The 27,784-nt window shown below is 46.0% G+C and overlaps 1 protein-coding gene and 1 pseudogene across 11 annotated transcripts in view; one reads left to right on the top strand and one right to left on the bottom strand.

Annotated features, from left to right (window-relative positions):
- Positions 1-585: 585 nt before the first annotated feature.
- On the top strand, positions 586-1,202 carry LOC101976969 (mitochondrial nicotinamide adenine dinucleotide transporter SLC25A51-like; annotated as a pseudogene).
- A 10,543-nt stretch (positions 1,203-11,745) lies between these two features.
- Positions 11,746-27,784, bottom strand: part of Pfkfb3 (6-phosphofructo-2-kinase/fructose-2,6-biphosphatase 3) — an 86,844-nt gene continuing 70,805 nt past the window's right edge. For 8 of the 11 annotated variants that reach the window (XM_040277892.2, XM_040277897.2, XM_021723046.3 and 5 more), the window contains 11 exons: positions 25,512-25,636; positions 24,733-24,940; positions 24,258-24,404; positions 23,992-24,096; positions 22,179-22,308; positions 21,463-21,525; positions 21,275-21,339; positions 19,614-19,787; positions 18,023-18,045; positions 15,648-15,700; positions 11,746-14,345 (listed from right to left, as the gene is read on the bottom strand). In XM_040277892.2, coding sequence (XP_040133826.1) covers positions 15,658-15,700; positions 18,023-18,045; positions 19,614-19,787; positions 21,275-21,339; positions 21,463-21,525; positions 22,179-22,308; positions 23,992-24,096; positions 24,258-24,404; positions 24,733-24,940; positions 25,512-25,636 — 1,083 coding nt within the window. In that variant the 3' untranslated portion in view covers positions 11,746-14,345; positions 15,648-15,657. The remainder of the gene's footprint in view (positions 14,346-15,647; positions 15,701-18,022; positions 18,046-19,613; positions 19,788-21,274; positions 21,340-21,462; positions 21,526-22,178; positions 22,309-23,991; positions 24,097-24,257; positions 24,405-24,732; positions 24,941-25,511; positions 25,637-27,784) is intronic. The other 3 variants (XM_013356379.4, XM_005320300.5, XM_078023178.1) reach the window with 3 other exon arrangements.

The following is a 27,784-nucleotide window of genomic DNA, read 5'->3' as shown; positions in this document are numbered from 1 at the left end:
TGGGAGTCTCTCTACCATATTTGCAACTTCTGGAAAGTTATTTCAAAATTAAAAATATATATATATATTTCAAGAACCATCTAGTCTCACGCATCTAAGAAATCTAGGAAAGTTAACTTGTAAATGTCCAGAATCCTAGCACCAGGAATACAAGTTTTTTCCTTAGTTACATGGACTTCAGTCTAACAGTTAGTGAGGAACCAAGTTACCTCCAGAATTCAGGTATCCTAAACATCTAGTCCTGGGTAAGTCTCTACAAACACTCACTGCATGAAAGCCGTGGCGATGATGTGGAGATTTTAAAATATTGTTTTTAAAAGAAAAAACAGAAAGTGAAGAATAGCAGATGATATAGCCACACTCGCCACTGTCCTGCAGGTCAGCTGCTTGGGGCATGGGGCCAGGACCCAGGGCCATAGAAATCCAGTTATCAAAATTGACTCTGAAAGAGAGAAATTAACAAACTAGTAACAATGGAAGAAATTAGGAAAGTTGTAAAAAAAAAAAAAAACAATCAGCCCCCATATCACCAGGCTCAGCTCGTATGACAAGAAAAAAAAAAAATTCAAGATCTTAAGCCACGTGATGGGGTCAGAAGTTCACCCAAAGAGACCACTGATTCTAACATCTTCAAAACAATATATGTCACCTCACATTACAAATGTTGGTGAAATGAAGTATGACTTGTGTGGCTGCTACAATGTAGCCATCTCACATTTCCTTTGTCAGCAGTAGCTCTGAAATCAAGGAGGGATGGATTTTGACACTTTTATTACAGAATCTTTCCCCCATTGATGCAGAAAACTACCACCCTGGCACTATGTTTGGTCTACAAGAGGATTTTTCTTGCCTTCTCCAAAGGCACAACAGCGTCCTAGAATTTGCAACCCATAGTGCGGCAGCAGTATTTTCAGGGACAACAGGAGCCGTTTCCACTCCACTCGAAAGACTTCAGACATTGCTTCAAGACCACAAGCCTTTTGACCAATTTATAAACACTTATCAGGCTTTCAGGGCTGAAATTCCATGGAATTGGAGAATATTATAAAAGTTTGGTGCCCATTCTTTTCCCTCATGGACTCAGCAGCATCCTTTCTTTTAGCCTTTGAAGTCCCTTTAAGGGGCATCTGCCTGCTGCAATGACTCACAGTGCTCATTTGGTCAATGACTTTATCATTAACAGGAAAAACAAAAGACATTGATCAGATTTAATGTGGTAAAATTTCTTTACATTCTGTGAAGAAGGAAATTATAAAATGTATCAAAAAAACAAATGGAGATATATATATATCATGTTCATAGATCATAAGACTCAAAAGGATAACTATGTCAACTGTTTCCTAAATTGAACACTAGCTTCAGTCTAGGCATTTCGGAATGAGGAAAGGTGGATGTTTCAGTGTATGCTGAAACATCTTGTTGCCTATAAGGAAAAAGTAAAATCAGACTTCCATATAGCACTATTCACAAAAATCAGTTCTCACCAGATAGAAACCTAAATGCAGCAGACAACACTGTAAAACTGTTAGATGAGACTGTAATAGAGTCCTCTTATGACCTTGGAGTATAAAAGGGTTAGATACATATATATTTTTAAAAAGAAAACCATAAAAGGGAAAAATAAAAAAATTTAAGCACATTGAATAAAGAACTTCTGTTTATAAAAGATAGCATTAAGCTAGAAATCCACGCCTCTTATTCTGTGGTAGAAAGAATTACAAGAAGATCCCCCAATGGGCTGGGGATGTAGCTCAAGCAGTAGCGCGCTCGCCTAGCGTGCGTGCGGCCCGGGTTCGATCCTCAGCACCACATACAAACGAAGATGCTGTGTCTGCCGAGAACTAAGAAAAAATAAATAAATGTTAAAATTCTCTCTCTCTCTCTCTGTCCCCCTCTCTCTCTCACTCTCTCTTTAAAAAAAGAAGAAGAAGATCCCCCAAATTCCTTCCCCTGTATATATGTCCTTGCTAAATCACCTTTCCAGACCTAGGAATATCACAGAATAGTCACTTCTTTGATTAGGTTAAATATAGGGCAAAAAGTTAATAGCATAATCATTCCCATGATTACCCTACATTATATAACTTCTCTTTCAGCTGCAAAAAAATCTGCCATAGCCATCTGGGAAAAGATACTTCCGATGGTTTTTAATAGGTATTGTAAGCAGCCAGGTTGTGAGACAGCAATGTTGTTAGGACCTGAGTGCAACGTCTAGGAGCTGAGGGTGGCTCTCAGTCATCGGCCAACAAGAAAAAAAACAGGACCTCAGCCCTACAACCACAAGGAACTGAATTTTTCCACCAGCCTGAAAGAGGCACCAAGCTCCAGATAAGAACACATTCCAGATGACTTTGGTTTTGTGAGACTCTGAGCAAAAAAACTCAGCTATCACATGTCGGGCCTTCTGACCCACAGAAAGTGGAAGATGATCACATGTTGTTTTAAGTTGCTAAGTTGGTGGAATTTTGTTATGTAGCAGTAAATTACTAATATGTACTATTATAGATAGATTATGGACCTAAATGTAAAGCCTAAAACTATGAAACTTTTTCAAGAAAATATAGACAGAAGTCTTTATGATCTTGAGTTAGGCATTTATTAGCTATACTGCTAAAAGCATGATCTATGAAAAAATTGACAAATTAAATGCCATCAAAAATGAGAACTTCTGCCTTTTGAAAGGCAGTGTTACGAAAACAAAACAAGTCATTGACAGAAAGAAAATGCTCACAAGTCACTTCTGTCCAGAACAAATAAAAAAAAACCCTCAAAATTCAATGATAAGAAAACAAATAACCCAATTTTTTTAAATGAACAAAAGCTTTGAGTAGATACTTCACCAAAGAAGAGAGATGGATGGGTAAGCACATGAAACATCATTAGTTTTTAGTGAGGTGATTATTAAAACCACAATAAGATATCACTAGACCTTCCAGAAGGGAAGGGAGTCACTAGAAATAGAAACTATGCATTTTGAAGCATATTATAAATACCCCATATGAAAGGTATTAGTGGACTACATTGCATAAGAATACTAAAAATGATCCATTAAAAATAAAAATACAATGATAGAAATAATTTAAGATTCGTGTTATAAAACAAGATAAATTACTGTATTATTAGTTATTTTATAATCATTCACTATAGTGTGTACATAAAAATGTAAGTTATTTATGGAGGAGATGTTCTATAAATTATATATATAGTAAAAGTGTATATGAGTGCATCAAGCTTAATTTGGGGCTTCAGGAAACGATTAAATGAATATAGAAAACAGAGGTAACTCATTTCCTTTCACTAACCATGAAGTTCAGATTTTTCCCTACACATATTTAATGAAAAAGAAAACTCGGATACAATCTACACAGGTTCTAGCAGCTAGCACATAATTTCAATTTTTGTTACCAGGAGGTAGACATTACTATATATTAAAAAGAAAGTAAAAGGAAGATTGGTGATAAATATAGGTATTAACAATCATATAAAATGATGCAGAGAGATACTCAAAGAATTCAGGTAAAAGTTTTTATTTCTTATTTAGAAATAATTTTCAACATACAGAAAAGTTGCAAGAGTGGAAACCGAACAACAAAATAACTCATTACTTTTATTGAGAGCTACCTATTTTAACATCTTTTCCTTGTAGCATTGTCTCTGTGAGGTGTATGTGTGCATGTGTGTGTTTGTGTGTGTGTAAATTTTTACTTAGTCCTTTGAGACACCATGAACCTAAAATTTCATAGTAGACTGAGAAAAGACATAGAAGTTTTATCTGTTGGTATTTTTTAATGTTTCTTGAAGTTCCATTAGTCCTAAAAAAAAAAAAATTCATTACATTTCTAAAGAATACTTCTGCTCTTACTTTGTTTCAGTCAGCTTTTCATCACTGTGACAAAATTCTTGAAAAGAAAAAATAACTTAAAGGAGGAAAAGTTTATGTTGACTCATGGTCTCAGAGGTGTCAGTCCATGGTCAGCTGACTCTATTGCTTTGGGCCCGAGGTGAGGGAGAACATTATGGTGCAAAGGCATGCTGGAGGAAAGCCACTCAGCTCATGGCAGCCAGAAAGCAGAGAAAGAGAGAGAGAGAGAGAAAGAGAGAGAGAGAGAGAGAGAGAGAGAGAGAGAGAGAGAGAGAGAGAGAGAGAGAGAGAGAGCGCAAGGAAGGGGCCTTAGGACAAGATATATGCATCATGGGCATGCCACAGGTGACTTGCTTTCTTCAACTAGGCCCCATCTCTTTTACAGTTCTCACTACCAATAGTAACTGCTACGATTAAATATGTTTTTAGTATTTAGCATTCAATATTTCTTATTAATGTTCTCTGCTTTGCTCTTAAGGAACTCTCATTCAAACGGGATATATCCTTTGAGAGTAGTAGAAAACATGAGACCAAGACACAGAAATAAAATTATCATTACTTCCACCACTTCACCATAGGCCATGCAGAATAATTTCTAACAAAATGACTCTATCTTACACCAAAGGCAGGTGTAAGATACAAATCCCAAGGTTTATGTACCTTGATTAACCACTGAGAGAGTCTTACTCTGTCTCTGGCCCTTGAGGTATTCTACATTGCTAGGGCAATGCAATTTGGTAAGATTTGAAGTGGGCAAGCCATGCATTCTTAGGTACATCCATTCTACAAAAGGATGCATATGGAATTTAAAATCTGGGAATTGCTAGACACTATTGCTATTTCCTTTACTTCTTAGAAATTTTTCCTTTTAAGCTGCCAGTTTGAAGGACTCTGTCCAAATGGTTGTCTGGGCAGAGAATGGCCTTGGGGAAGGAAAGAAACTGAATTCAGGTTCTTAGAAGAGACTGGGGAGATGATGTGTCCTCTTCTGACTGTTGAGGATCAAGAGTTGGGATTCAAAGGGGAAGACATAGTTAGTAGGTTCTGTTTTTCCCCTTGGCAGTAACTGTAGCAACTGATAAATATCATATGATCAAAATGGCAACCAAGAATATGATGTTTGATTAATCAAGTGAAAAGCAATTTGGTTGGTAAAAGACAAAAAGGCATTTGTCTTTTAGTTTAGATCAAAGGCATTTACCTTTGGTTAAGATCTAGAATGTCCCCCAAAGGCCTGTGTTAAACCCTTGGTCACCAGCCTGTGGAGCTCCTCTTGGGAGGTGGTGCAACTATTATGGTTGAGATCCGGAATGTCTGCCAATGCTCATTTACTTAAAGTTTGGCTTCAAATGTCCAGAGGTGGTACGTTTCGGAAATGATTGCATCATGAGGGCTTTTAACCTCATTAGTGGATTAATCCACTTGGTGGATTAATCATTTCAATGAATTAATGGGAGATGGTAGAAACTGTAAGGAAGTGGAGCCTCGGGGAAGGAATGAGGTCCCTGGGGGCCTGCCCTAGAAGGGTATATTTTGTTATGGCCCCTTTCTCTCCTTCGATCTATTTTTCTCTGCTTCCAAGCTACCATGAACTTAGCAGTTTTCTCCCACCATCCCTTTCCAAATCAATGGAGCCAGTCAGCTGAGAATTAAAACCTCAGAAACTGTGAGCCAAAATAAATCTTTTCTACTTTAAGTTGTTTATGTCAGATATTCTGGTCACAGCCTGAAAAGCTAACTCACAAGACATAAGTCACCTGAAAAAGAAGAATGGGAATTCCCACATGGGAATTTTGTCACCACGTTATTTGCTGTGAGACTGGTGCGGTGTGACTTGAGTGGGCTTTGCATTCTCTGAGATGAATAAAACTCTGATACCAGGGATTCCAATGGACGAGGTCCTGCTGCTCATCCCAAAAGCCAAACAGAAAAGGGAAGGATGGCAAGCAGGAAAGGAGCCTTCATCACTAGGACCATACTGGGAAGGCAAAGTGAAATCAAGCATCTCAGTCCTGTCTTCCAATTACTGTCATGAGATTTCTTTAGGCTTAGAGGAAGAAAGGTGAGAGGTATGTGTAATGAAGGCAGGTGAGAGGTATGAGTAATGAAGAAGTCTTGATCAAACCAATCCTGGTTGATCATCCTCTCAGTTCTCATTCTATGGGTGGCTCCAGAAAAGTCCTTATCACTTGAGAGGGCAGTCTTCATTTGCTGTGCAGGATGCAGAATGTTACCTATCAGACCTGTGATTTAGAAGGGGGAAGTTGGGTCCCCATGAGATGATTGATCCCGTGCAGGGGACAATCTCACTGTGAGACCATGTGCCTGCAAAGCTACACTGTTCAGGGAAGGTATAGGCAATGACAGGAGACATAGGTCCCACTCCAGGAGTCTGGAACATGATACTGTAAATGCCCTGAAAATCCTGCCCCAGTCTTGAAAGGGGATGAGATAGGTAAGGCAAATTTAGGGATAATAAAGCTTGTATTAGCAGTTGTTAGAAGAATACTCCTTAAATGATTAGTGTACCTATAGGCAGAGCTAAGCAGGTCACAAAGTTGTTAAGGTAATAAAGATTCCAAGTAAAGGCTTATGCCAAGCTGTATCCTACTTTTAGATACTCATTGGACATCTGCTTGCTTTATTTATATTTATTTATTTGCCTCTGGAGTGGATGAGGGGCTTGTCCTATTCATTCATTCATTTCCTAAAAGCAAAGAAAGACTATTATAAATGTAAGAAAACTTTTCTGGCTTTTTTAGAAAAGAGAAAATATGAACGGTGAGGATCTATCTGTGGCAGATACACCCCTTGGAAAGTATACCAAAACATGATGATCTGTTTTAGAGAAGTAAGGAGGAGAGAAAAATACACACTGCATAAACCCCCTAACTATACAAGCTTCTAGTTACTTGCTTTTATCACTAATTTTAGAGGTCATGTACCTAAGCTATATACTCACATGAATTTTGCTGCAGATAACACCTCTGGTGTGTGGATCAGATGGTAATTGCTGCCTATGTTGTATTTCAGGAAATTGGAGGCTACTTTAATCTACCTCAGACACGCTGAATTGAAGAATGTGAGCTTAAAGTGAATATTATAAAACAATCTTCAGAACTCAAAATTTATTCTGTAATTCAGAATTTCAAAACTCAACAAGGCTTTGAATTTATTATTAACATCTTTTTCAATAAAATTTTGCTCAGCTTTCCTTTAGTTGTCCTAAACTTCCTTCACCAAGCCACATTAATTCCTCAGTGTGTACTTTCAACACCTGGTCTGTCTCTTGCTTAAGACCAATTATGTGTTCAACCATACTTACCGAGAGCCTGCCAGGCGCCCACCAGGGACTTTTCCAGGCAGCAAGAAGGGCAGTGAGCTGTTCTGCTCTCAAAGAGCCTGCAATCTAGTGGTGGAAAATAAGTTACTACAAACTCTGTGAAACAGTGACATATAGAAAAATAATACAGGGCAGGGGAGATACAGTGACTTAGAAGACAGGGGGGCCTTGCTTTTTGTTGTTGTTGTTTTATTTTTATTTATTTATTTTTTTTTACATAGCCTTGGAAGGCCTTTCTGATACAGTGACATCTGAATGGAGATCAAGAGGAAGAGTGGAGTGAGAGCCTTGTATACCTGGGGAGACCTTCCAGGCTCAGGGAATGGTGAGCCCAAAGGCCCTGAGTTGGACTCACGTTCCCATGTTCAAGGACTGAGCATTAGGCCGAGAGGCAAGAGCAAAATGAATGAGAAAGAGTGTAAGGAACTGGGATCACACAGCAAATGGAGCCAGAATGGTGTGCTGGTACTCCAGGAGGCCGAGACTTTGGCCTCTATCCTGAGATGGAAATTCTGAACCCTCTCTATCGCAATCTTTAGCCTTCTATGAAACACAGAATTTCTGCTCAATTTTTCTGTAAACCCAAAACTCTTAAAATAAATAAATAAAGACAATTAAGAGAGTGGGAGATGGGGTTTGGTGCTTTAGGTTGCTTCAGCTTTCTACCTGGCAGAAACCTCTGAGGTCAGAAATCAGCCCTGACCACCTGATTTAAATGTTAGGGAGACAGTGATTTTTGGAAGACAGTACAGCCATGAGGAGAAAAGACACACATTTACATTTTAAGAAACCATGCTTCCACATTCACCAACCCCTCTCACCCAAAACAGTAAACTGCTGGGCAGTGGAAGTTTTTCTTGCACCATGAGGCCCCACCCCCACCCCAGGGACCTGCATAAAGAAGATTGTGTCCCACAGTGACAGACATTTGCAATAGAATCCACGCATTTGTTGTGGTGGTGGTTCTTTGTGTGTTTTTAGTGTTCTTTGTTTTATTTTTGGGCTACAATTGGTCTACCAAAACATTAGGCACGCACCCATGATACCATCACCACAACCAACATACTAAACATATTTTTCACCTCCTGAAATGTCCTTTTATTCTGTGGTTTTCTTGGATATTTTAGATGTGTGGTAAGAAGTTGAGATCAGGTCTCTGGGCATGTTTTGAAGTGCACATAAGGTACTGTTAACTACAGGTTCATGTTGCCCAGCAGATCTCTACAGCTTTTTAATCATGCATAACTGAAACTTTCTCCCCATAAAACAACCCCCACGTTTCCCTCCCCCAGCCCTTGGCAATCACCATCCTGTTGTCTGCTTCTGACCTGGTGTGGAGGGATATTCCCTACTCTCCCTTTTACTTATGATGATCAGTCTGGGCCAGTGATTCTCACCTACTCTCTCTCTCAGGATCTTAGAACACCTCAAACCCTCCCCCCAAAAAACACCGATTTGTAATGCATTCAGTTACAAACCCCAAGCTCCTGGAGGGAGACCAGGATGTGTGCACTGGGGAAACCTCTCTAGGAGACTGTGTTGTGCCACTCTGATTAAGAACAACTGAATTCATTCACGCAGATGAGCCCTGACATCTAACTGCTCGGGCACGTCCCATTTGGCTGGGGCCCCAGCAAAGGGGTCAAAAGGCTGATGGGTCAGGACTGGCATAATCCAGCTGTCCCCAAGCAGGGCCCTGTCAACTATGAAGTGAAGCACTGTTCAAAGCGGAAAAAGCTCACGTCTCCAGGGCCAGGTGGACTGCAAACAATCGCTCTCCCAACGGCGGAAGCTGGTGCCTGTTGCCAGCAACTTCAGCTTGGAAGGTTGACAGAACGAGTCGAGTCGTGAACACTGTGATGAGATGCGTGGAAGCAGCAGTGGGACCAGCAGAGCGTGGAGTGAGCGAGTGGGTGCTTAGGAAGGCTGGTTGCCCCATGCAAGGATCTCTAAAGAAAATGGAGCTGCAGGTGTCCCTCTTCTTGGAGCCTGGACTGGGAGAGCCTGGTGTCCTCAAAGCAAAATGGCCCTCACTCTAGACCAAGGCTGAGCCCAGCAGGAACTTCAACACAGGGGTCCCACTCCACCCTCAGCCTCATTTTCTGCTCTTCAATAGACACCACTGAGAATGCCTTGACTTCAAATTACGTAGCCAGCAGCACCAGAAGATGTGGTTAAATAAGAGTGGGGGGAGGTGGTGATCTGGTCATAGCACCACACCATACACATCACTTAAGTGTTTTTTAAAAATCAGACTATTAAAAAGAGTATTGGTGGATATCTAGTCCTGGTTGGGAAAACACCAAGTTTAAAAAAAAAAAGCAAAAGAAACTACAAAGGAATTACTGAGATTCCAAAGTAAAAATGTTTGGAGATCAAGGTCATCAAAAGCCATTGTAAATCAAAGGAAAACAGCATGCTAAGAAACTATTTGCAACAAATTTCACCTTCAAATTAGTTTGAAATACAAATCGAAAGCCATCTGCCTATTTACTCATTCTTCAACATTTAGTTTAGTGGATGGTGGGAGATCCAGCCCAAGGCCACCCAAGTGAATCTCAGAGCTTGCCCCAAAGGTCCTGGATCCATTGCAGCTTCCCACAACCCAGTGGCTCTGTACTTTAAAGTATGTATACATCATCTTTTACAGGGGTCTTCAAATTTTCTTGGAAGATAATCTTAAAGACTGGGCCAGATTTGGGGACAAAGACTATCAAGATCACTACAATGTCCCCTGCACTCAAAGTCTAATGTGAACTTAAACATGGCCTAGAACTCAGGGAACGTGGCCTCAAGTTCATCAAATACTACACTCCCTATCATGCTGTTTCCAGATCCAGGATTCATTTACGGACATGGCAAATGAGGGTGCCTGTTCTCCTCACAGCTAGTGTTGGCAAAGTGGAAGGGATGGATGGAGAGAGACTGATCTGGGAGTCAGAACTATTTCTGGGATGCTTCAGTGGGTGCTTAGATGGAGCCCACAAGTGCTCAACCAGCCCTTAACTTGGTCTAATCTGCAGAGATGAAGACCAAGGCTCCAGGGTGAAAAAAAGGTCTCTGCCTCTTATTAGTTGCCAAAAATTCAAAGAAATCACTGAAGGTAATCAAATATTTCTCTGTTTGGAAATGACTAGAAGCAGGTGGGGAATGGTGGGAAATGAGAGGAACTAAAATGAAATATGGCTTCCTACAGTGCTGTGGGGCCTGTTATGTGACACAGTGCTGGCCTGAGACCCACTGTTGAAAAAGGAGGAGAAGGGGTATGGAACAAAGGGACTAATACCGACAGGCCACCGTCCCAAGCGCCAATGACAGACAGCACCATGCATCTGTCAAACCCAAAGAACTGCACAACACAAGCATGAACCCTAAGGCAGGCCATGTTCTCTAGCTCCTAATAACGTACCCACTTCAGTCTATCAGTCCCAACACACAGGCGACACTGACACAAGATGTGAATAAGCAAGGAGACAATGTAGGACCAGGCAGCATATACAGGAACCCTACACAGGAACTTACAGTCAACCTAAAACTACTCTAAAAATGAAGTCTAAAAACTAGAAATGGAACCACCATTTGACCCAATTATCTTACTCCTGGGCATATACTCAAAGAACTTAAAATCAGCATACTACAGTGACGTTCCCACATCAATGTTTGTAGCAGCTCAATTCATAATAGCTAAACTATAGAACCAAACTAGATGCCCTTCAACAGATGGATAAAGGATAAAGAGAAGAAATCATGGCATTTGCCAGTAAATAGATGGAATTGGAAACTATCTTGCTTAGTGAAATAAACCAATCCCCCCAAAAAACAAAGATTGAATGCTCTGATATGTGGATGCTAACTCACAATAAGGGTGGTGGTAGGAGAGAATAGAAGTACTTTAGATTAGACAAAGGGGGGTGAAGGAAGAGAGGGGGGATGGGAATAGGTAAGACAATAGAATAAATCACTTCCCTATGTTTCATATATGAATATCTAATCAAAGTAATTCCACATCATATACAACCAGAAGAATGAGAAATTGTAATTCATATATGTATAATGTCAAAATACATTCTACTGTCATGTATAACTAAAAAAAAAAAATGTTTTAAATGTCTTATTGAAGAAAAAAATAAAGTCTAAGCCAAACAGTGACACACATCTGTAATCCAAGCAACTTGAGAAGCTGAAGCATGAGCATTAACAAGTTTTAGGCCAGCCTCAGGATTTTGGAAGATTCTTAGCAACCTAAGCAAGACTCTGTGTTAATTAAAACAAAACAAAACTGAGGATGTAGCTCACTAATAGGGTGCTTGCTAGCTTACAGAAGGCCTTGCCTGGGTTCAATCCTCAGCCCTTCAAAAAAAAAAAAAGTTCTCTTAGTTTAAAATTGACACATCTTACTCTCCCACAGTGTAGGCAGCACATAGTCTGCATTTGAATGTCATGTTTAAAGGAAGACAATGAAGTAGGGTAGGTCAAGAGCTGAGAGGTCAAAAGATTCTCCTTTCTTCCCCCCAAACCAAACAAGGGTCCACTTCATCAGTGTATTTCAAACAGTTATTTTTATTGATCCGGCAAATGCAAAATATACAAATTTCTCAAAGGCATCCCCTGTTTAAAAGCTAGCACAGCTTCATTCCAGGTCATTAATTCAGACAAATATACAGAACACAGGAGTCATAAGTCATACATAAGAGGCCCCCAAAACCGTTAACAATTAAACCCCATCTATACAGCTTTCTATTTTTTAGGCTCCCTTATACATATTAAATAAATAAATAGCACATCTGCTATCAAAATAATAAAAAAATAAATTTCAAGTATTACAAACGAAAATATCATTGGTGTGGTTCAAACAGTTTTTCTTCCCCAGAATGCTTTGCCCATGGTTAAAGGAAAGGGGGAAACTTACCCAAAAAAACAAATATGGCATAAAGTTTAAAAAATTGGTCCCAGTTTTGTTTTCTTTTGGGGGGGTTGGAGGTTGGGGTGGGGGTAAGACAGGAGAAGCAGAGGTTCCAGGACTGCATGTCAGATGCACCCACCAACCGACACCCCTTCAAAAGTCAGGTTACTGGCTTTCAAATGAAGCAGAATTCTCCCTTCTCCAAGATCTCTCCCTGACCTTATCCACATGCTCTCCCCATCTAGTCTCCCACCAAACTAAAGTCCTATGTTAGGCAAAATCCTCTTCATGTGATTCCGGGTCCCCAGGGGTGAGCGGGGAACACACCCTCAAGGAGTCCCTACCTGTATCAGCTCATAAAGGATAGGGCCAGGGTGGCAGCTACGAGACCACCCTCAGGTGCAAAGCTACAGGGCTCTCAGGTCCAAAAATATGAGCAGCCTAAATACTCATGCACATGCATGTGCCGCACACACAACCTGACCTGACTCAAAATACTGGGGAAAGGAAGGACCCCAAGTCTTACGCTGTAAGGACTGTACACCTAGATAGTCCTGCTCTCTGGAAGACTGCCAATTAAAAAAGGGTAGGGGGTGGGGCAGGAAGGAATTGAAGGGTAAGGTGTGAAAAATACGAACCTCAATCGTGCAGTATCTAAAGCGTGTCCCCGTGTCCCACTTAATCCCAGTTAGGGAAACATGCAGTCTCTAAAGGGCTCCTCTCAACGAACAAAGCAGCTCTTCTCTCCATGCTCAGCTTCAGGTGTCTGGGTCTCCACCCTCACCCCAGGCCTGTCCCTTTAAAGGGCATGGTCCCAGGATCCACAGCAGAAGGTGGGAAGAAAAGTGACCTTTGGCACCAGCTTTGAGACATCCTTAAAGGGTCATTTGGACAAACTGTACTGCTGAGTTTCTTCTGTAAGATACCCTCTCCTACCCCATTTTTTGAGGCAACAAGGGAAGAGAGACTAACAGACAGAAACTATAGGCATCTAGAACCACATGTCCCATAATCCCTGCAAGCAGTACCTGCAAACATGTCACAGATGCCATCGACACAAGGCAAAGATGACATTCCACTCTTGAGATCCCCAAGGTACCCAGAGTGGTGCCAGGGACACAGCAGACACTTGACAGACAACCTCTTGGAGGAAGCAGCCTAAAATGGGCCTAGCTGGGACTTTTGACCCCAGTTAGGGACATGGGTGGTGACAAGCGCCCAGAAGGAGGGAGGCTGGCTCTTCTCCATGCCATTGCACAGAGTTGGCTTTGCAACAATGCAAATGCTCTGAGCTTCCCCATCTCATGGGTCTGCCCGACTCCTCATATGCAGAGGCTCCAAGCCCCTGAAGGCCTAACGCTCCAGCCTCTAAGTCCTGAAGAGGTGTGACTTTCAGGTCACCTTAAAATGTGCAAAAGCAAGCAGCTCCGGGACAGCAATGCACTCAGGCACCTCCAGGTCCATGTAGGGAACAAAGGGACCCCAAGACCCTTGGGGAGGGGGGAGCCCTGCTCATCTGTTGTGTTTTTGCAAAACACCTCCTTTTGCCTACACAAGCCAGTCTGTCCTTGAACTCAGGGCTGAGGAGGCAGGTGGACATACAGGAAGTCCGAGCACGTCACTGCTCTGTTGACAGGTGAACATCAGCTCTGCGACTTCTCAGGAGAAGTCCCAACTCTGCATGCAGCCAAGTCTCTCTCCATGAGGCACCTTCCCAGGCCAAGATGCACCAAAGAGCCACGTGAGTCTCCACCTTCCGCAGCTAGGATCTGCCCTCCTTTAACTTCAGGATTCTCTGCTAGTCGAATCTCACCAGCTAAGCAAATGCCAGGCCAGGATCACAGAAACAAAACCAAATAGTGGGGTCCATTGGGGTCCCACCTCTCACCTCCTCTACACACTGTCCTCCTCAAGCCTGATGGAAGAACTTGAGACCAGACACCCTGGAAGGCCCTGGAGCATGGAGGGCGGGGAGGCCCGCACGTGGCCTGAGCAGGGATCCACATGGCTGTTGTCTCCTTGGCCATCCGGGAACCGTGGGGTGCAGCTGCTCTCCAGCCAGCAGTCTCCCTTTCTCATCCACCCCCGCCTGGTCCAGAAGTCCTGGGGATTGTTTTGGCCTCAGGCAGACAGGTGGGCACAAGCTAAGCTGCAGAAGTGGAAATGGAACGGAACCGGATGTGTCTGCTTCAGTGTTCCCTGGAGGAGTCGGCGCCACTCCGGGAGCCTTTCATGTTCTGTTTTCAGGAGACAGAGGGGGTGGGGGAAGGAATCAGGACTTGTATCCAACTGCATTTCTCTAGCACAAGGCTCAAAGCCATGCCAATGAGACGTCTTCCCCTCCCTCTATCCCAACAAAGAACAAAACCCAAGAGAGGCATCATCACAAAACAGGTGGAAGAGTGCCCAGATAGATCCAGAACATGACAGAGAATAACCCCAGCTCAGAGAGACGGGGCGGACACAGGCTGGTTTCCTGCCAGAAGGAAGTGGGGAAGGAAGATGGGACAGGCATGTGGCTCAGGACCCCGAAGCTCCAGTGGATCAAATAGGAACCCAGGGCTGTTCTCTGCACCCACACAGGGACTCCCTGCTGGCCACAGGCAGGCCAGGTTGAGCTGGGGGACCTGAAGCAGCACAGGTCCCGTTTCCTGACTCAGGTTTGGGCCCTGGTGTCTGGGATCTGGGCCCAGCGCTCAAGAGGAGTGCACAGGGGATTAACTGGGATGGCTGGACATGGCAAGGAGCCAAGCAGAGGAGGCTCTAGCTCTGATCAAAGTGACCCTAGGAGGAAGTGCTATCCCTAAGGCACTGGCTTGTATCAAAACCTCCTTAAAAATATTCTTCAATCACTTAGGGACACATGATTGCTGCCACTGCAAAGCAGGGGTCTCTCCCTGAACTCCCTAATCTGCCCCTCAAGAAAAAAAAGAAACACAATTTTTATAGTATTCTCTCCGACTCTCAGTGTCTCCAACAACACTGAGAAGAGAACAGATCCCAGGCAGACACGTATGCAGGATCACCTCTCACACTCTCACCCTGAGCACCCCAGCTGGAGACAGCTTTAGAGAGGAGCCTCACAGGTCTGGACAGCGCCAGAACTACCACCCAGGTCCAAGTAGGACTCAGGAACCCAGGCAGCTGACACCCTCCATGATAGGGTGGGTCTCTGGAAGTGGCCTAGACTTCACATCTAGAGAGCCATGGAATCTAAGAGTGAGGGGTCGTAGCCTTGCTCTACCATGGACACCATAGGCCCCCGGCTTTCATGTATGAAGACAACGCAAGACAACACGGAGTGCCACAAGGCAGGTCATGTGTATGTCATTCAGTCATGAGGCCCCTGGCTCAGGACACACACAGAGAGAGAAGACAGACCTCACAACGATAGCACTGCTCATAATACCCTTGGGTACTGACACATGAGCCAAATACACCACAATGGCCTTCTGCACACAGATCGAGATGCCCTACAGCTAAGATGCCATGACTTGGAGATGCAGGAGGGGACAGAGGGACATGCACCAGGCATTTACCTTTCCAAGGTTAGTAAGGAGAAAACTTTGAGAAAATGTGACAGACAGTTCGTCTTTCAAGCATAGTGGGGAAGAGAAAAAAAAAAAAAAACAAACAGGTTGGAAAAGAAAAAAAAATCTTTCAGTAGTATTTTTTCTAGAGTGCATATGAAATTCTAAAACGAATCATGAATGCCAGGTGGTCTCTCCACCTCACATGGATTGCACAGCCCCCAGGAAGACACTGCAGAGCACAGGGTCTGAACCATCAGGCCAATTTAGCCATGAAACCAAGATCACTGGCCCCACACCCGGGGGATCCCTTCCACCCAAGTCTGAGCACTCTAGCTGCTCACGGGCAGAAAAACCACCAGGCTGAGGCAGAAACACAGGAGCACCAAAATGCAGATTCAGACCCGAAGAGGCCAGGAAGTGTCCACTGAAGCCCAGGGTACCAAGTCCCTCCCTAATAATAACAGCAGCCACTGTCCATCAGGCCCTGCATAGGTGCTAGATATATTGCTAAGTGTTTTATCTGCATTCTCATTACTAAAATGCCTTATAAGCCAGGCACAGGCACATACATGCCTATAAACCCAGTGATTGGTAAGTTTGAGGTCAGCCTGGGCAATGAAGCAACTCTGTCTCACAATAAAAATGAAAAAGGTTTGGGGGTTTAGCTCAGTAGTAGAGCATTCCTTGGTACAATCTCCATACCACCACAAAAAAAAAAAAAAAAAAAAAAAAAACTTATAAAGTTCTCTCCATTTTACAGATGATGAAGTTAGGTCCTAGAATTGCTTTAACTTGCCCAGAGTTCCAATGTCAGGGCTGGTAGTAGAACCAAGATGCAAACCTGGCAAGGTCAGATTCTAATAATAAATTTTGGTCTCGGGGTCCAGATCAATTCCTAGAATCAGACCTATCTATGATCCAATTCATGGGGTTACACTCATAAGCGGGGCTAGACTTTAGGAGCCTTCTTTGAAAAGGAACACAGCATGTGCAAGACCATAGGCTCAGAGCCTAAAGGCAGGCCGTCATATAAGAACCCTGGTCCTCCAGTAGCCCATGTGCTGGATCCTGGCTCCAAAGGGACAAAGGATACTGCACACTGTGAGGCCTCTTGCTCTTAGAAGATAGATGTTAAAGAACAAGGCCATCATTAACCAAGGAAGCAGCTGCAGGTGAGAGGCTCTGGGACCTAACTAGAAACCAAAAGCAGCTAGGAGTACCCCACAGGCTGTAAGGACCTAGGGCAAGTATCCCAGCTGTTCTGAGAGGCTGGCAGAGAGGAAGACACCAGCCTTCCGAGGCAGGAAGTCCATCTGGTACTGAGTTCGGCTGCATACCAGCTGGACGGCTGTGGGCAGGTTGTCTGACATCAGCCCCCATCTGTTAAGCAGGGGAGAAACTGGCCCGGCCACCTCCTATGGTTATTTAAGGACCAGAGAGGTGGGGGAATGAGCCATCGCATTCTCTGTGAGCTGTACCGCCCTAGGAGGTACCTCTGACTGCAGAGCCACCAGAGCCCAGGCATGCTGCCAAGCTCCTCCTGCTGTCCAGCTGAACCATCCCCAGTTTCAACATCAACTCATGAAGGTAACCTAATGAGTGCAGAGGGAATCAATGGGGAAGGTGTCACTGAAGTGGGGAGGGTGGCATTGTACAGTGGCAGCTATTAAAACTCTGCAATACGAAGGCCTTGGCACGGTCTGCAGCCAGGACTCACCAGAGCAGTGGAAGCACTGCGTTCTCTCCCCAGTGGCTGCCAGAGCCCATGCTGAACCAGAGCTTCCAGCAGAGCCCTCCAGGGGAAGGGGAAAGGCAACCCCACGGTCTGATGTCAAAGCTGCACCCAGTCCCGAGTGCAACTTAGGGCTGAGTGGGTTCTCCTAAAGAACAACAGGATCCCCAAGTACAGGGTCCACGAAGATCTTTCTGGAGCAATGGGGCTCCTTGGAGGGAGGGAAAGGAAGCAGGGCTCCAGTCCAACCTGCCACACTCCACCAGGTGTGTCCTTGTTTTGAAGATTAGGCTCTGGCTAAACTGTCCTTTCAAAATGAAAGGATTCTTGGGGTGGGGTGGGGACATAAAAAGCAATGGTAGCCTAGACCCAGTGTGTCACCAAACTGGTACCCTCAGAGGGCACACGTGGATTTGACAGCAGGGGCCCATGAGGAACCTTGGTTGGCCACAATCCCTCTTGTATTCCTCGATAAAATGTTCCTAATCTCCCTCCTCCCTCCTCCATGCCCATCTCCTCCTCCCCCAAGGGAGACTTCAGACTCCTACAAAACCTGTCTTTATCCTCAGTGTTCTAACAGGCAGGAGGCCAAACTGGCAAGCAGGAAGGAAGGAGTATAAGCAGCAGAATTATTCAGAGAAATACTTACAGACAGGCCTTCCCTAGCAAAGGCTGCAGGAGAAAAAGTAGAGAGAGAAAGAGAGCAGTCAGTCAGGAGGCAGAACGTCACCTGGCAGGACAAGCCCTGGCTAACCCCCACACCTGGCCCAGCCCACTGCTCTGGGATTGGGCCATCCTGGAGGACCGTCCTGTCAAAGCCGGGGCAGCTCTGAAGTGGGGAGCTAGGACAGGGCTCCTGCCACAGTGTCCTACATGATCAGAGACAGTGCAGCTCAAGATGTCACCTGCCCCTGCTGAGGCAAGTATCCTCAAGTATCTGTGAGAGCCACCTCTGCACTTCCAAAGACGACCCAGGGATATACCAGAATAAAATGCCGGAGAAAGACTATTTCAGTTCTGCTTGATTTTCATTTAAAAACCCTCAGATTTGAGACCTGAAAGGAATTTTATCCCACTCCTCATCAGCAAAGCCAAAGAGACTGAGGGTCAGGGCCATTAAGAGCCACATTCATGCTAGTGGCAGAACTACAGACAGAATGCCAGACACACTGCTGTCTCGTTGTATTCAGCTGTGTGTGCCAGACAACAGGTTAGAGGCATGGGGAAAAAAAAAAAAAATCACCGCATCTGATCTGCCTTCTATGGTATTATTCCCCCATTCCACAGATGGGAACACCGAGGCCAGGGAAAGTTAAATGACCTGTAGAGGCTGCAGCACTCTTCCCACATCACATCCCAGACACCAGGAAACTTAAGGAAGCTCTGGGGAAGGCAGGAAGAGTTGGGGACTTGCCAGGGCACCCTAGCATTGAGGTCACAAACAAAGACCATTCAAAATTCAGTCTATATTGATTTGTGACAGATAAAGCATAGGGGCAGAGATGAGGGACCCCTCTGGGTGGCACCTAAATTGGAACCCAGGAGTTTTTATATCTCACACATTTGCAAAGCTTCTTGGCTACCTTTTAGGAAAGTATTTGTTTTCTGCAAACAAATCTTAATGCCTCCAAAACAAAAACTTGCAGCCTTTACTTTTCTGAGCTAGTGAAAATAGTGAAATGCAGGTGGGTTGGATTTGTTTTGGTTTTGACCACCTGTGTGAGGAAGTAGCTCCTTCCTGGCTATCCAGCCTGCACAGGCTGCCTGGATCTAAGGGGACCACACTGGCTCTGGACAGACACCAGGGCCAGCTCTTCTGTAATGGGAATGACAGCAAGGAGGACGAGTCAGAGAAACACCCAGTTATGGGGTAGGACAGAAAAGATGTCCACTGTCCACGTGGACAGACTTCAGGACTAGGGGACGGCCATCGACTCCATTTTAGAAACAACTATCACCAACGTAAACAGGACTTGGGCATTTCACTATTTCTTCTGCTCTGTCCAGTTCTGCCAGGAAAGATCACAACCTCAGAAGGACACATGCAGTTACAGTTGTCAGCAAGGAAAGGTCTTCAGAGGGGGCTTCTTGTGTTCTCCCCCAACACACGTACATGTGCACCCATGCACACACACACTCTCACAGACTCCACTCACTCACAAACATGACACATCCCGGGTCCAGGGCCATTGCCCCAGCCACGCTCCCTCGCAGGCAGGTAGGAAAGGGGAGTCACTGACTTGTCCGGGCAGCTGCGTGGGCACCTCCGGGGGCAGGCAGCTGGGCAGGGCAGCAGAAGTGGAAGCCACATGCTCCTCAAAGCTGTTGATGCGAGGCTTTTTGGTGGGCTCGGGGCTGGCTAGTGGGGTGACACTATTGCGTCTCATGAGCGGGTTAGGTCCCTTCTTTGCATCCTAAGCGAGACAAAGACAAAAGAGAGAAGGCGACAGTTACAGGGAGTAAAGGGAGGGAGATAAGCCACATGAAAGTCCCCCTACTCCTGAGTTTTATGGACACAACCACAGTTGGACCAAGTGAGTGGCAGTGGGCCGTGTTTGTGCCACGACCTCCGAACGGGGACAGGGGTGATTCCCTCCCATTCCTTCCCTGGATCATTCCAAAGGGCATCCACGTGACAGAGACAATGTGAGCACAGTAGGGAGAAGAATAATTTCAATCACAGCAGAGAAGGAGGTCAGAGAAAAGAACCTTGCTTCCAGCCCCCAAAGGGCCCCAGAGGGGAGCCCAAGAGAAACACTTGGGTCTGAGGCTCAAAGGAAAGGGAGAGAGAAAGGTGTCGGTGCCAGTTCCCTTCGCCCAGGACCTGCAACGCATGTGCACCTGCTGAACACTCTCGTGAGCCAGACCCTGCCAGAGGACAGGACTCGGGGGCTTCCAAACCAGCCAGGAGACCAAAATTAGGAAAATCAGCATCAGGCAGAGTCTGCCAGCTAGGATCAGACACCATCACTCCCACAGGCCCTGGCCCAGAGCCTCTGCCCTGAGGCCTCTCTGTCACTGCACCACTCTGGTGCTCCGCAAGCGAGTATTCTGAGACCCCAGGTCTGGAGCAGCAGGCCGCAGCCAGGCCAGGGCTGTCCTCACAGGGCTAAGGCAGTGCAGATTCAGTGAACTCATTCAGAGGGGGAGAGGGCTACAGAGGCAGGGCGAGGCGGCGGAGGAACATGGGCCTCTCGTTTCACTCCACAGATGAAGCTGGGCAGTAAACTGGCTAACGTCTCATGTGTTCTTCATGCCAAACTCTGATGGCCAAGCTCCTTAGATGGGGGACTCCACAGAAAGTCACGGTCGGTATAAGACTACACTAGCAAAGCACGCATTTTGACAGCCTGTAGAAAACAAATTCAAACTCGCTTTTACAATGCACTCCTGGACAGAGATGAAATCTGCTCAGTAAGAGACTTGCCCTGAGTGACCCCAAAATCTTAGCGCTCCCCGAAGAAGACAAAAACGACCAAGCTCTGGGTATCCTGAAATCCTTCCTGCTGGTCTCCCACCTAAACTCCTGCTGATTCTGAACCTAAGCACATGCAGATGACCTGAAGATGGGCTGATCCTGTCAGAGCCAGGACTCTGGAACTTGAAAGCAGTTTTAGGGGCTGAAAAAAGCCACAGACACTGTGCTAGGGTGAGGTTTCAACGGGAGATGATCGCACTTCTCCAGTCAAGGAGAAATGGGGGGGAGAGAGAGCAGGGAAAGAAAGAAAAGGAATAAACAGATCCCAAGAAGCCACAGGAAAGACGGACAGGAGCACAGAGGTCCTGACCAGGGAAGCCACCCAGGCCAAGCTGCTCCGTGAGAACTGCATGGGGCCTTCCTCAGGCCTCCCATGATGAAGGCCAGGAAGAGGGCATCGTCCATTGAGAGACCTCCACTCACCTCTGACCTCTCCCGGTGTGTGCTCACGGACTCCACATTCAGGTAGATGGATTCCACACGGCAACCTGGGGGGACGAAGGATGGGGGAGAGAACAGCTTCTTTTAAAGGGACAGTCCTGCCTACAACTCCCGGGGCCACCAAGAGACACAGACCCCAGAGGCACTGCTTGGCAAGGGCTGCTACTCACCATAAGCGACGGGTGTCAGTTTCAAGACAGTGTGAAGGGGGCATTTCAGGTAGGGCATCTCTTCTGAAAAAAAGAGAGATGATCCCACAATTAGGTACAAGACTTGAGGCAGAAGGAAGAATCAAGGGATATCTGTGGGCCCACACCAGGAGCCCCAGAAGCCGTTCTGGGGAAAGGGCATCTCATTCCAATATTCAGGTCATCCTGTCCAAGGCGGGTGGCCCTAGGAAAAAACACCTATCCAAAAGAATATAATAAAAACAAACCCAAAACCCACACTCTCTCTTTTTTTTAAAAAAAAAAAAAAAAAAAAACTATTTTCCTAAAAATTCAGGTCTGTCTAGGGATTCATCTGGGTCTTGGGCGTGAGATTCTCATTAGCATTCTCTGTGCTCTTTGTTCTTTGGAAATGGACCGATGAGAAGAGATACATCCCCACCCCCCCCCCACACACACACACCCAAAGGCCCTTCTATGTATGGAGCTGAGGGCTTCTGGTAGGCTGTGTTTGACCTGATGAGCAGTGTTCCCAAGAGACAGCAAGGTGGCTCTGGGAGGAGAGGATCCTGCTGCAGGCTGGGAGCCAGAGCCCTGTCCTGCTTCTCCTAACACTCAGACACGCAGCAGGGTGGGCAACCACGGGTCTGTAGCCACCTGCACTCAAGGGCCAGATTTCTTCCCACTCCTTCCCAAGGCCACAGACTGCCTGACCGAACCTGCACTCTTATCCAGGAAGTAGGCCAGCAGGCAGCGCAGGACAGCCTGGTGACAGATGACCAGCACATTCTCCTGGCGCTCCAGCTCCATGATCACAGGCTCCAAACGCTGGACCAGGTCCTGGTAGGACTAAGCACACAAATGGGACTCCACGTTAGAGCAGAGGGCACCTAGGGAAGAGCACTGCCAAATCCTGAGGGGAACATACACCTGCCAGCTTCTCTGAGTGCCTTCCTCTTCCTTCACCTCTCCTGGGGGATGAGGGACAGAGGTGGTTGAGGAAGTGCAGACTGTACAACAGAATATTATTCAGCCATAAAGAGGAATGAATGACACACCCCAATATGGAAGAACCTCAAAACCTTTTATGTTGAGCCAAAGAAGCCAAGCACAAAAGTCAATATTTACTGCATGACTCCACTTCTACAAAATGCCCAGAACAGACAACTCCAGAGGCAGAAAATAAGTTCATGACTGCCAGGGGCAGGAGTTGGGGGAATCTGGAATGACTGCTAACAAGTTTGAGGTCTCCTTTAGGGGTGAGGGAAATGTTCTGGAATGAGTGGTGACGGTGACATGGCACTGTGAATACAGCTAGCCTCTTGACTCTATGGGTTCCACAACCAATTGCAGATTGAAAATATTCAGGTGATATCAGTCTGCAGCTGGGAACAATGGCACACCTGTAATCCCAGTGACTCAGAAGGATCACAAATTGGAGACCAGCTTTAGCAACAGAGCAAGATCATCTCAAGATAAAATAAAAAAGGGCTGGGGGGTATAGTTCAAGGGTAAAGTACTTGCCTCGAATGTGGGAGGCCTGGGTTCAACACCTAGTGTAGGGAGGAAAAACTGCATCTGACTGACTGAATGCAGATTTTTTTTTTTTAGTTGTCATTATTCCCTAAACAACTGTTTAACAACTGTTTACAGAGCACTTACATTATGCTGGTATTGTAAGCAATCCAGAGATAATTTCAAGTACAGGGGAGGATGTGTGTAGATTATATGCAAATAAAATCTTGAGCAACTATCTACAGGGTTTGGTATCTTCAGGGAGTTCTGAGACAATTCCCTGAAGATACCAAGGGACAACTGTCTACTGAAACCCACTGACTCACATATTTTAACATGGTTAAAATTGATAAATTCGTCAATAAATGTAAAAAAAGGGGTATGGTTTTGTCTCTAAATAAAGATCTGCAAAGCACCTCTTCACCTGGGCCCCTCCTACCCTCCTTCCTTTTCCTCCTAACCAGCAGCCCAGTGAGCAAGGGCCAGCATGAGACAAGAGGGACTGCGGTATGACAAATGCTCAAAGGGCATGTTCAGGAAGGGCACCCACTAGGTGTCCACCAGGGGCCTGGCCAGGCTCCCACAGTACCACAGGGTGACCGGCTGCACAAGGGGAAATGCCCTCTGCCAGCATTATCTCAGACCCCAGCACCAGTGATACTAGATGACATCCTGGGGCCTGGCCTGTCTGCTATCTCAAGCTCTGGTGCCGAGCGAAGCCTCGTCCCACGTCACTAAGAGTATAGAGTCAAATCCATGCACCCTCCACTTTCTCTTATGGGAAAATATAACTGCACTTCCCCTAAGGCTGTGGAACAAGGAAAGTCAAACCAACAGCAAAGTTCCTAAGTGGAACCTTGGCAGAGGTAACAAGGAGCCTGCAGGGAACAGAATGGGGAGCCACAGCCCTCTCTATGCCAAGCCCACCCACAGCACTCACCACCTACCCAACCTCCTCATAAGAAACGAACAAAGGCCCACAAACAGCACAGGACAGGAGGCAATCCCCCAGCTCACCTCGCCTGTGGGGTAGCGGTAGTAGTACTTGTCCTGCTCACGCAGCGCATACTCCTCAGGGTAGGTGTCCCTGATCTCCTCGTAGGTCAGCTCCTCACACACACCCTGAAGGAAACACCCGCGGTCACTCCAGGGAACACACCCAAAGGGACCACGGCAGGAGGCTCTACAGGAGACCTTCGGAAGCCACCCAGGATGCCCCAGGGACATGGGTACCTCTCTGCCCCCACCCCGCCCCACCATGCCACGCTGATCCAGGGACTCACGGCATCGATCTCGTTGAGCGCCTTCCATTGCTCATAGGGGAGCTTCAGCGCCTCTGCCGTCTGGATGGTGCTCTTCAGCTGGCTGGTCCACACCCGGAGGTCCTTCAGGTTCTGCTCCTCCACAAACTTGCTCAGGGCATTGGCAAACTGACAATTGACAGGGAGAAGGGGCACAGTGATGCGGGCTCCTGCAGGGTTCACACCCCCCATGCTGGGCTGGGCTGGGCTGGGCTGGGCTGACACGGACCCACAGTACTGAGGGTGGCTGATCCCATAGGATACAAGCTCCTCAGAGCCCAGGAGACGTAGCTCTGCTTGTCCCCTCCTAGTCCACACACTCACACACAAACACACATATACCATAGTGAGGCAATGACAGGAGACAAGGCACTCCCCACTACCCTTCTACACATGGGAGCCAGCCCCTTCCTGCCACCCATCAGCCCCCAGCCCCTGCTCTCCACTCTCCTCCTACCTTCTTGCCTCGGCTGGACAGGCCTGAGTCCCCGCCAATCTTGCCCTGGAGGTTGAACTCATTCTCGCCATGCCGGCACAGGTAGATGGTGCGGGGCTGCACATGGATATTCATTAGGTAGTAGACAATGCGGCTCTGGATGTGGTCCTGAACTCTGTTCACCAAGAACCTCCGGCCAACGTCGATTACTTTGATCAATGATAAGTCCCTACAAAGAAACACCACTGAGGACCACCCCTCGGGCCTCCCTGGACAGCACCATCAACACACCCACCCCTGGGCCTCGGCTGGCTTCCAGAGACTTGCTCCCTGGGAAAATGGCAATGCGGGACCGAACACTACAGGGCAGACTCTGTCTTCCCCTCCAGGAGCCAGAGAGTAAGGGTAAGGCTGGTTCCCACAGAGGGTCTGGCCAAGAAGCTGGCTGGCCACCCAGGAGAAGGGGGGAGAGAAAAGCAAGAGAATGGAAAAGAAATGAAGGAAGTCTCAGGGGATAGGAGCAAAACAGGGCTCAAATGGGTACCCCTCCTCCACCTCTACGAGCTGTCAAAAATGTTTGTATTGTTTGTAATCAAGATTTTTTTAAAGACATTTTAATAATTTCATTTTTTATTGGTACACTATAAATAGTGGGATGCGTTATGCCATGTGTACAGGCACAGGATTTTATTAAGGAGAGTTTATGGAAGTATTCAGGGGCAAATGCTTTGTGGGAACATCAAGCGAACATTAAAAGCCCTAATTGAGGCAATTCAGAGACAGACACCTCTTGGAATTACCTGTCACATTTATCAGGGTCCAGTGGCTGATAGCTGGCTTCATAGCAACTGATTCTCTTCATAAAGTCGTCCATGGCTTCTGCCGAGTTGCAGTCTTTGTAATCCGGGCTGGAGATTTTAACTTCCTGTAATGCCACAAAGAGGCAGCTGATGAATCACGCTGGGAGGCTTTCTGCTTAGATAAAGCAGGATTTGGAGCTTTCAAAAGGGGAAAGCCCAGAAAGGCTCAGAATAAAGATTATCCTACCCAGCGTTTAAGAGGGGGAAAAAAAAAAAAAGAAAGAAACTGGGGGTTGACTCAGAGCCCCATGATTACATTGGGAGAATGCCCAGGGGAGACAGAATCACCGGCGGCAAGGACAGACACAGGAAATCCACAAGGATCCCATAATGAACACCTCAATAGACCACCGAGTCAGGATCAGTCCCGTAACTGAGTCACCACCAGATAGCCTGGCCCTCAATTGAGCTAAATCCCACATAAGCATTTGTAATGTTCCCCACACCAGGAGCAAGTCAAAAGGCACATTAATAGTTGCTAGGGATGCCCCTGACCTTGAGTGTGCTATCCGTTCACTTGGACAGAGGCAGCACCCACTTGTGGCTGTCTGTGACTAACTGCTTGTCTAACTAGACCTGGGGCCACACCTCTCCAAGGGCTGCCCTCTCCTGTAATGGCACAGTAGGTCCAAGGAACCAGGCAGATTTTAGGGGAAATTCAGGATTTTTTTAATGCCTGTGCTTCCTTTCTCCTTGACAACCATCACAACTAGGAGACAGTGGCACTTCAGGGCTCCAAGTCAGTGAGCGGGTAGCTGGTGTTTCATGGTGCAGTTACAGATGGGCAGACAGAAAGGCCTGGTAAGGCCAGTTAAAATGGTAACATGTATCACACAATAAAAAAATAAATAAATCTAAGTTCACCAGCTCTCACACCTAACCTGCAAAGCTGCTTCAAGATTTAACCAAAGCAAGAGACTTCTGTACCCAAAGGGTTGGGGGAAATGACCAGCTGCATTAACACTAAAAGATAAAAGATAAACTGATAACTAAGGGCTGGGGTTGTGGCTCAGTGGTAGAGCACTTGCCTAGCATGTGTGAGGCACTGGGTTCGATTCTCAGCACCACATGTAAATAAATGAATTTAAAAAAGGTCTATGAACATCTAAAAAAAAAAAAAAAAAACCTGCTAGCTAAGCACATTGGTAACAACTTACTGGGGAAAATGGTTTCCCAGCTGCACCTGACTTCTCTACCAAATGGAACAAGGAAAGTCAAGCCAAAGAAACAGCAAAGGCCTTTGTTCAGATTATTGCAACTTCTGTTTCCTTGTACTTTGAGCCTCTTCCTTTGGACCCACTAAAACTCATTTGAACAGGTTTTCCTCAATTCAAAGAGCTCTTCCTGAAATATGAACTCACTTCTTGCCAACACCTGTAAATATATCCTCTGCCTTGGAGCAAAGGACCAGTATCAGAAGCTAATGTGTGTTTAGAATCCCCTTTAAAAATGCGTATTTGTGCCGGGCGCAGGGGCACATGCCTGAAATCCCCAGGGACTAGAGACAGGAGGATGGCAAGTGTAAGACCAGCCTTGACAACTTAGTGAGACACTGTCTCAAAATAAAATAAAATAGAGCCGGGGATCTAACTCAGTGGCAGAACATCCTTGGGTTTCATCACCAGCACCACACATACACAAAAAAGATCTATTTGTATGCAGCAATACCACAGCATTCACTCTCCAAAAAGAACTGCTCTTCTTTATGAATTTGTCTTATTCTGATATGTTTAAGCTAGAAAGAAAATGGTCTACAATACGAAGAGGTGACTTAAGAGAAAGTCCTCACACAAACCATTTCTATGTACAATACATTGCTATCAAGTGATAAAATTTAAGAATTAATCAAATTATGCTGCCAAGTACCCTCTAGCTCCCTCTCACATTGGAGAAGTCTGTTAGATTTTTGCACTAGCAGGAGAATAGCTTTACTACAGTCCTTCTTCCCAAGCCTGGGGACCCTGCCTTCAGTAGGCCAAGTCCTAGAGACCTGTGCTTATACACAACCCAAGAGACTTTCTCAGCACAGGAGATCAGCCCGCTGCTTCCTGTCCCATCTAGAGGGGTCAGCTGCCCTGGATCCCAGACAGACCCGTGGCCACTCTACTGCCAAGCTCCTGTCACCTGCAGAAACTGCTCTCCATCTCCTCACTGGAAATCTCTCATGTCCCCAACAAGACTGTCCTGCCAAGTCTCCTCAAGGACCCTGGGTA

This window comes from Ictidomys tridecemlineatus, chromosome 10 (assembly GCF_052094955.1).
Source record: "Ictidomys tridecemlineatus isolate mIctTri1 chromosome 10, mIctTri1.hap1, whole genome shotgun sequence".
Taxonomy (NCBI): Eukaryota; Metazoa; Chordata; class Mammalia; order Rodentia; family Sciuridae; genus Ictidomys; species Ictidomys tridecemlineatus.
The sequence above is the reverse complement of the archived record's forward strand: the minus strand, read 5'-3'. Positions and strand labels throughout refer to the sequence as shown.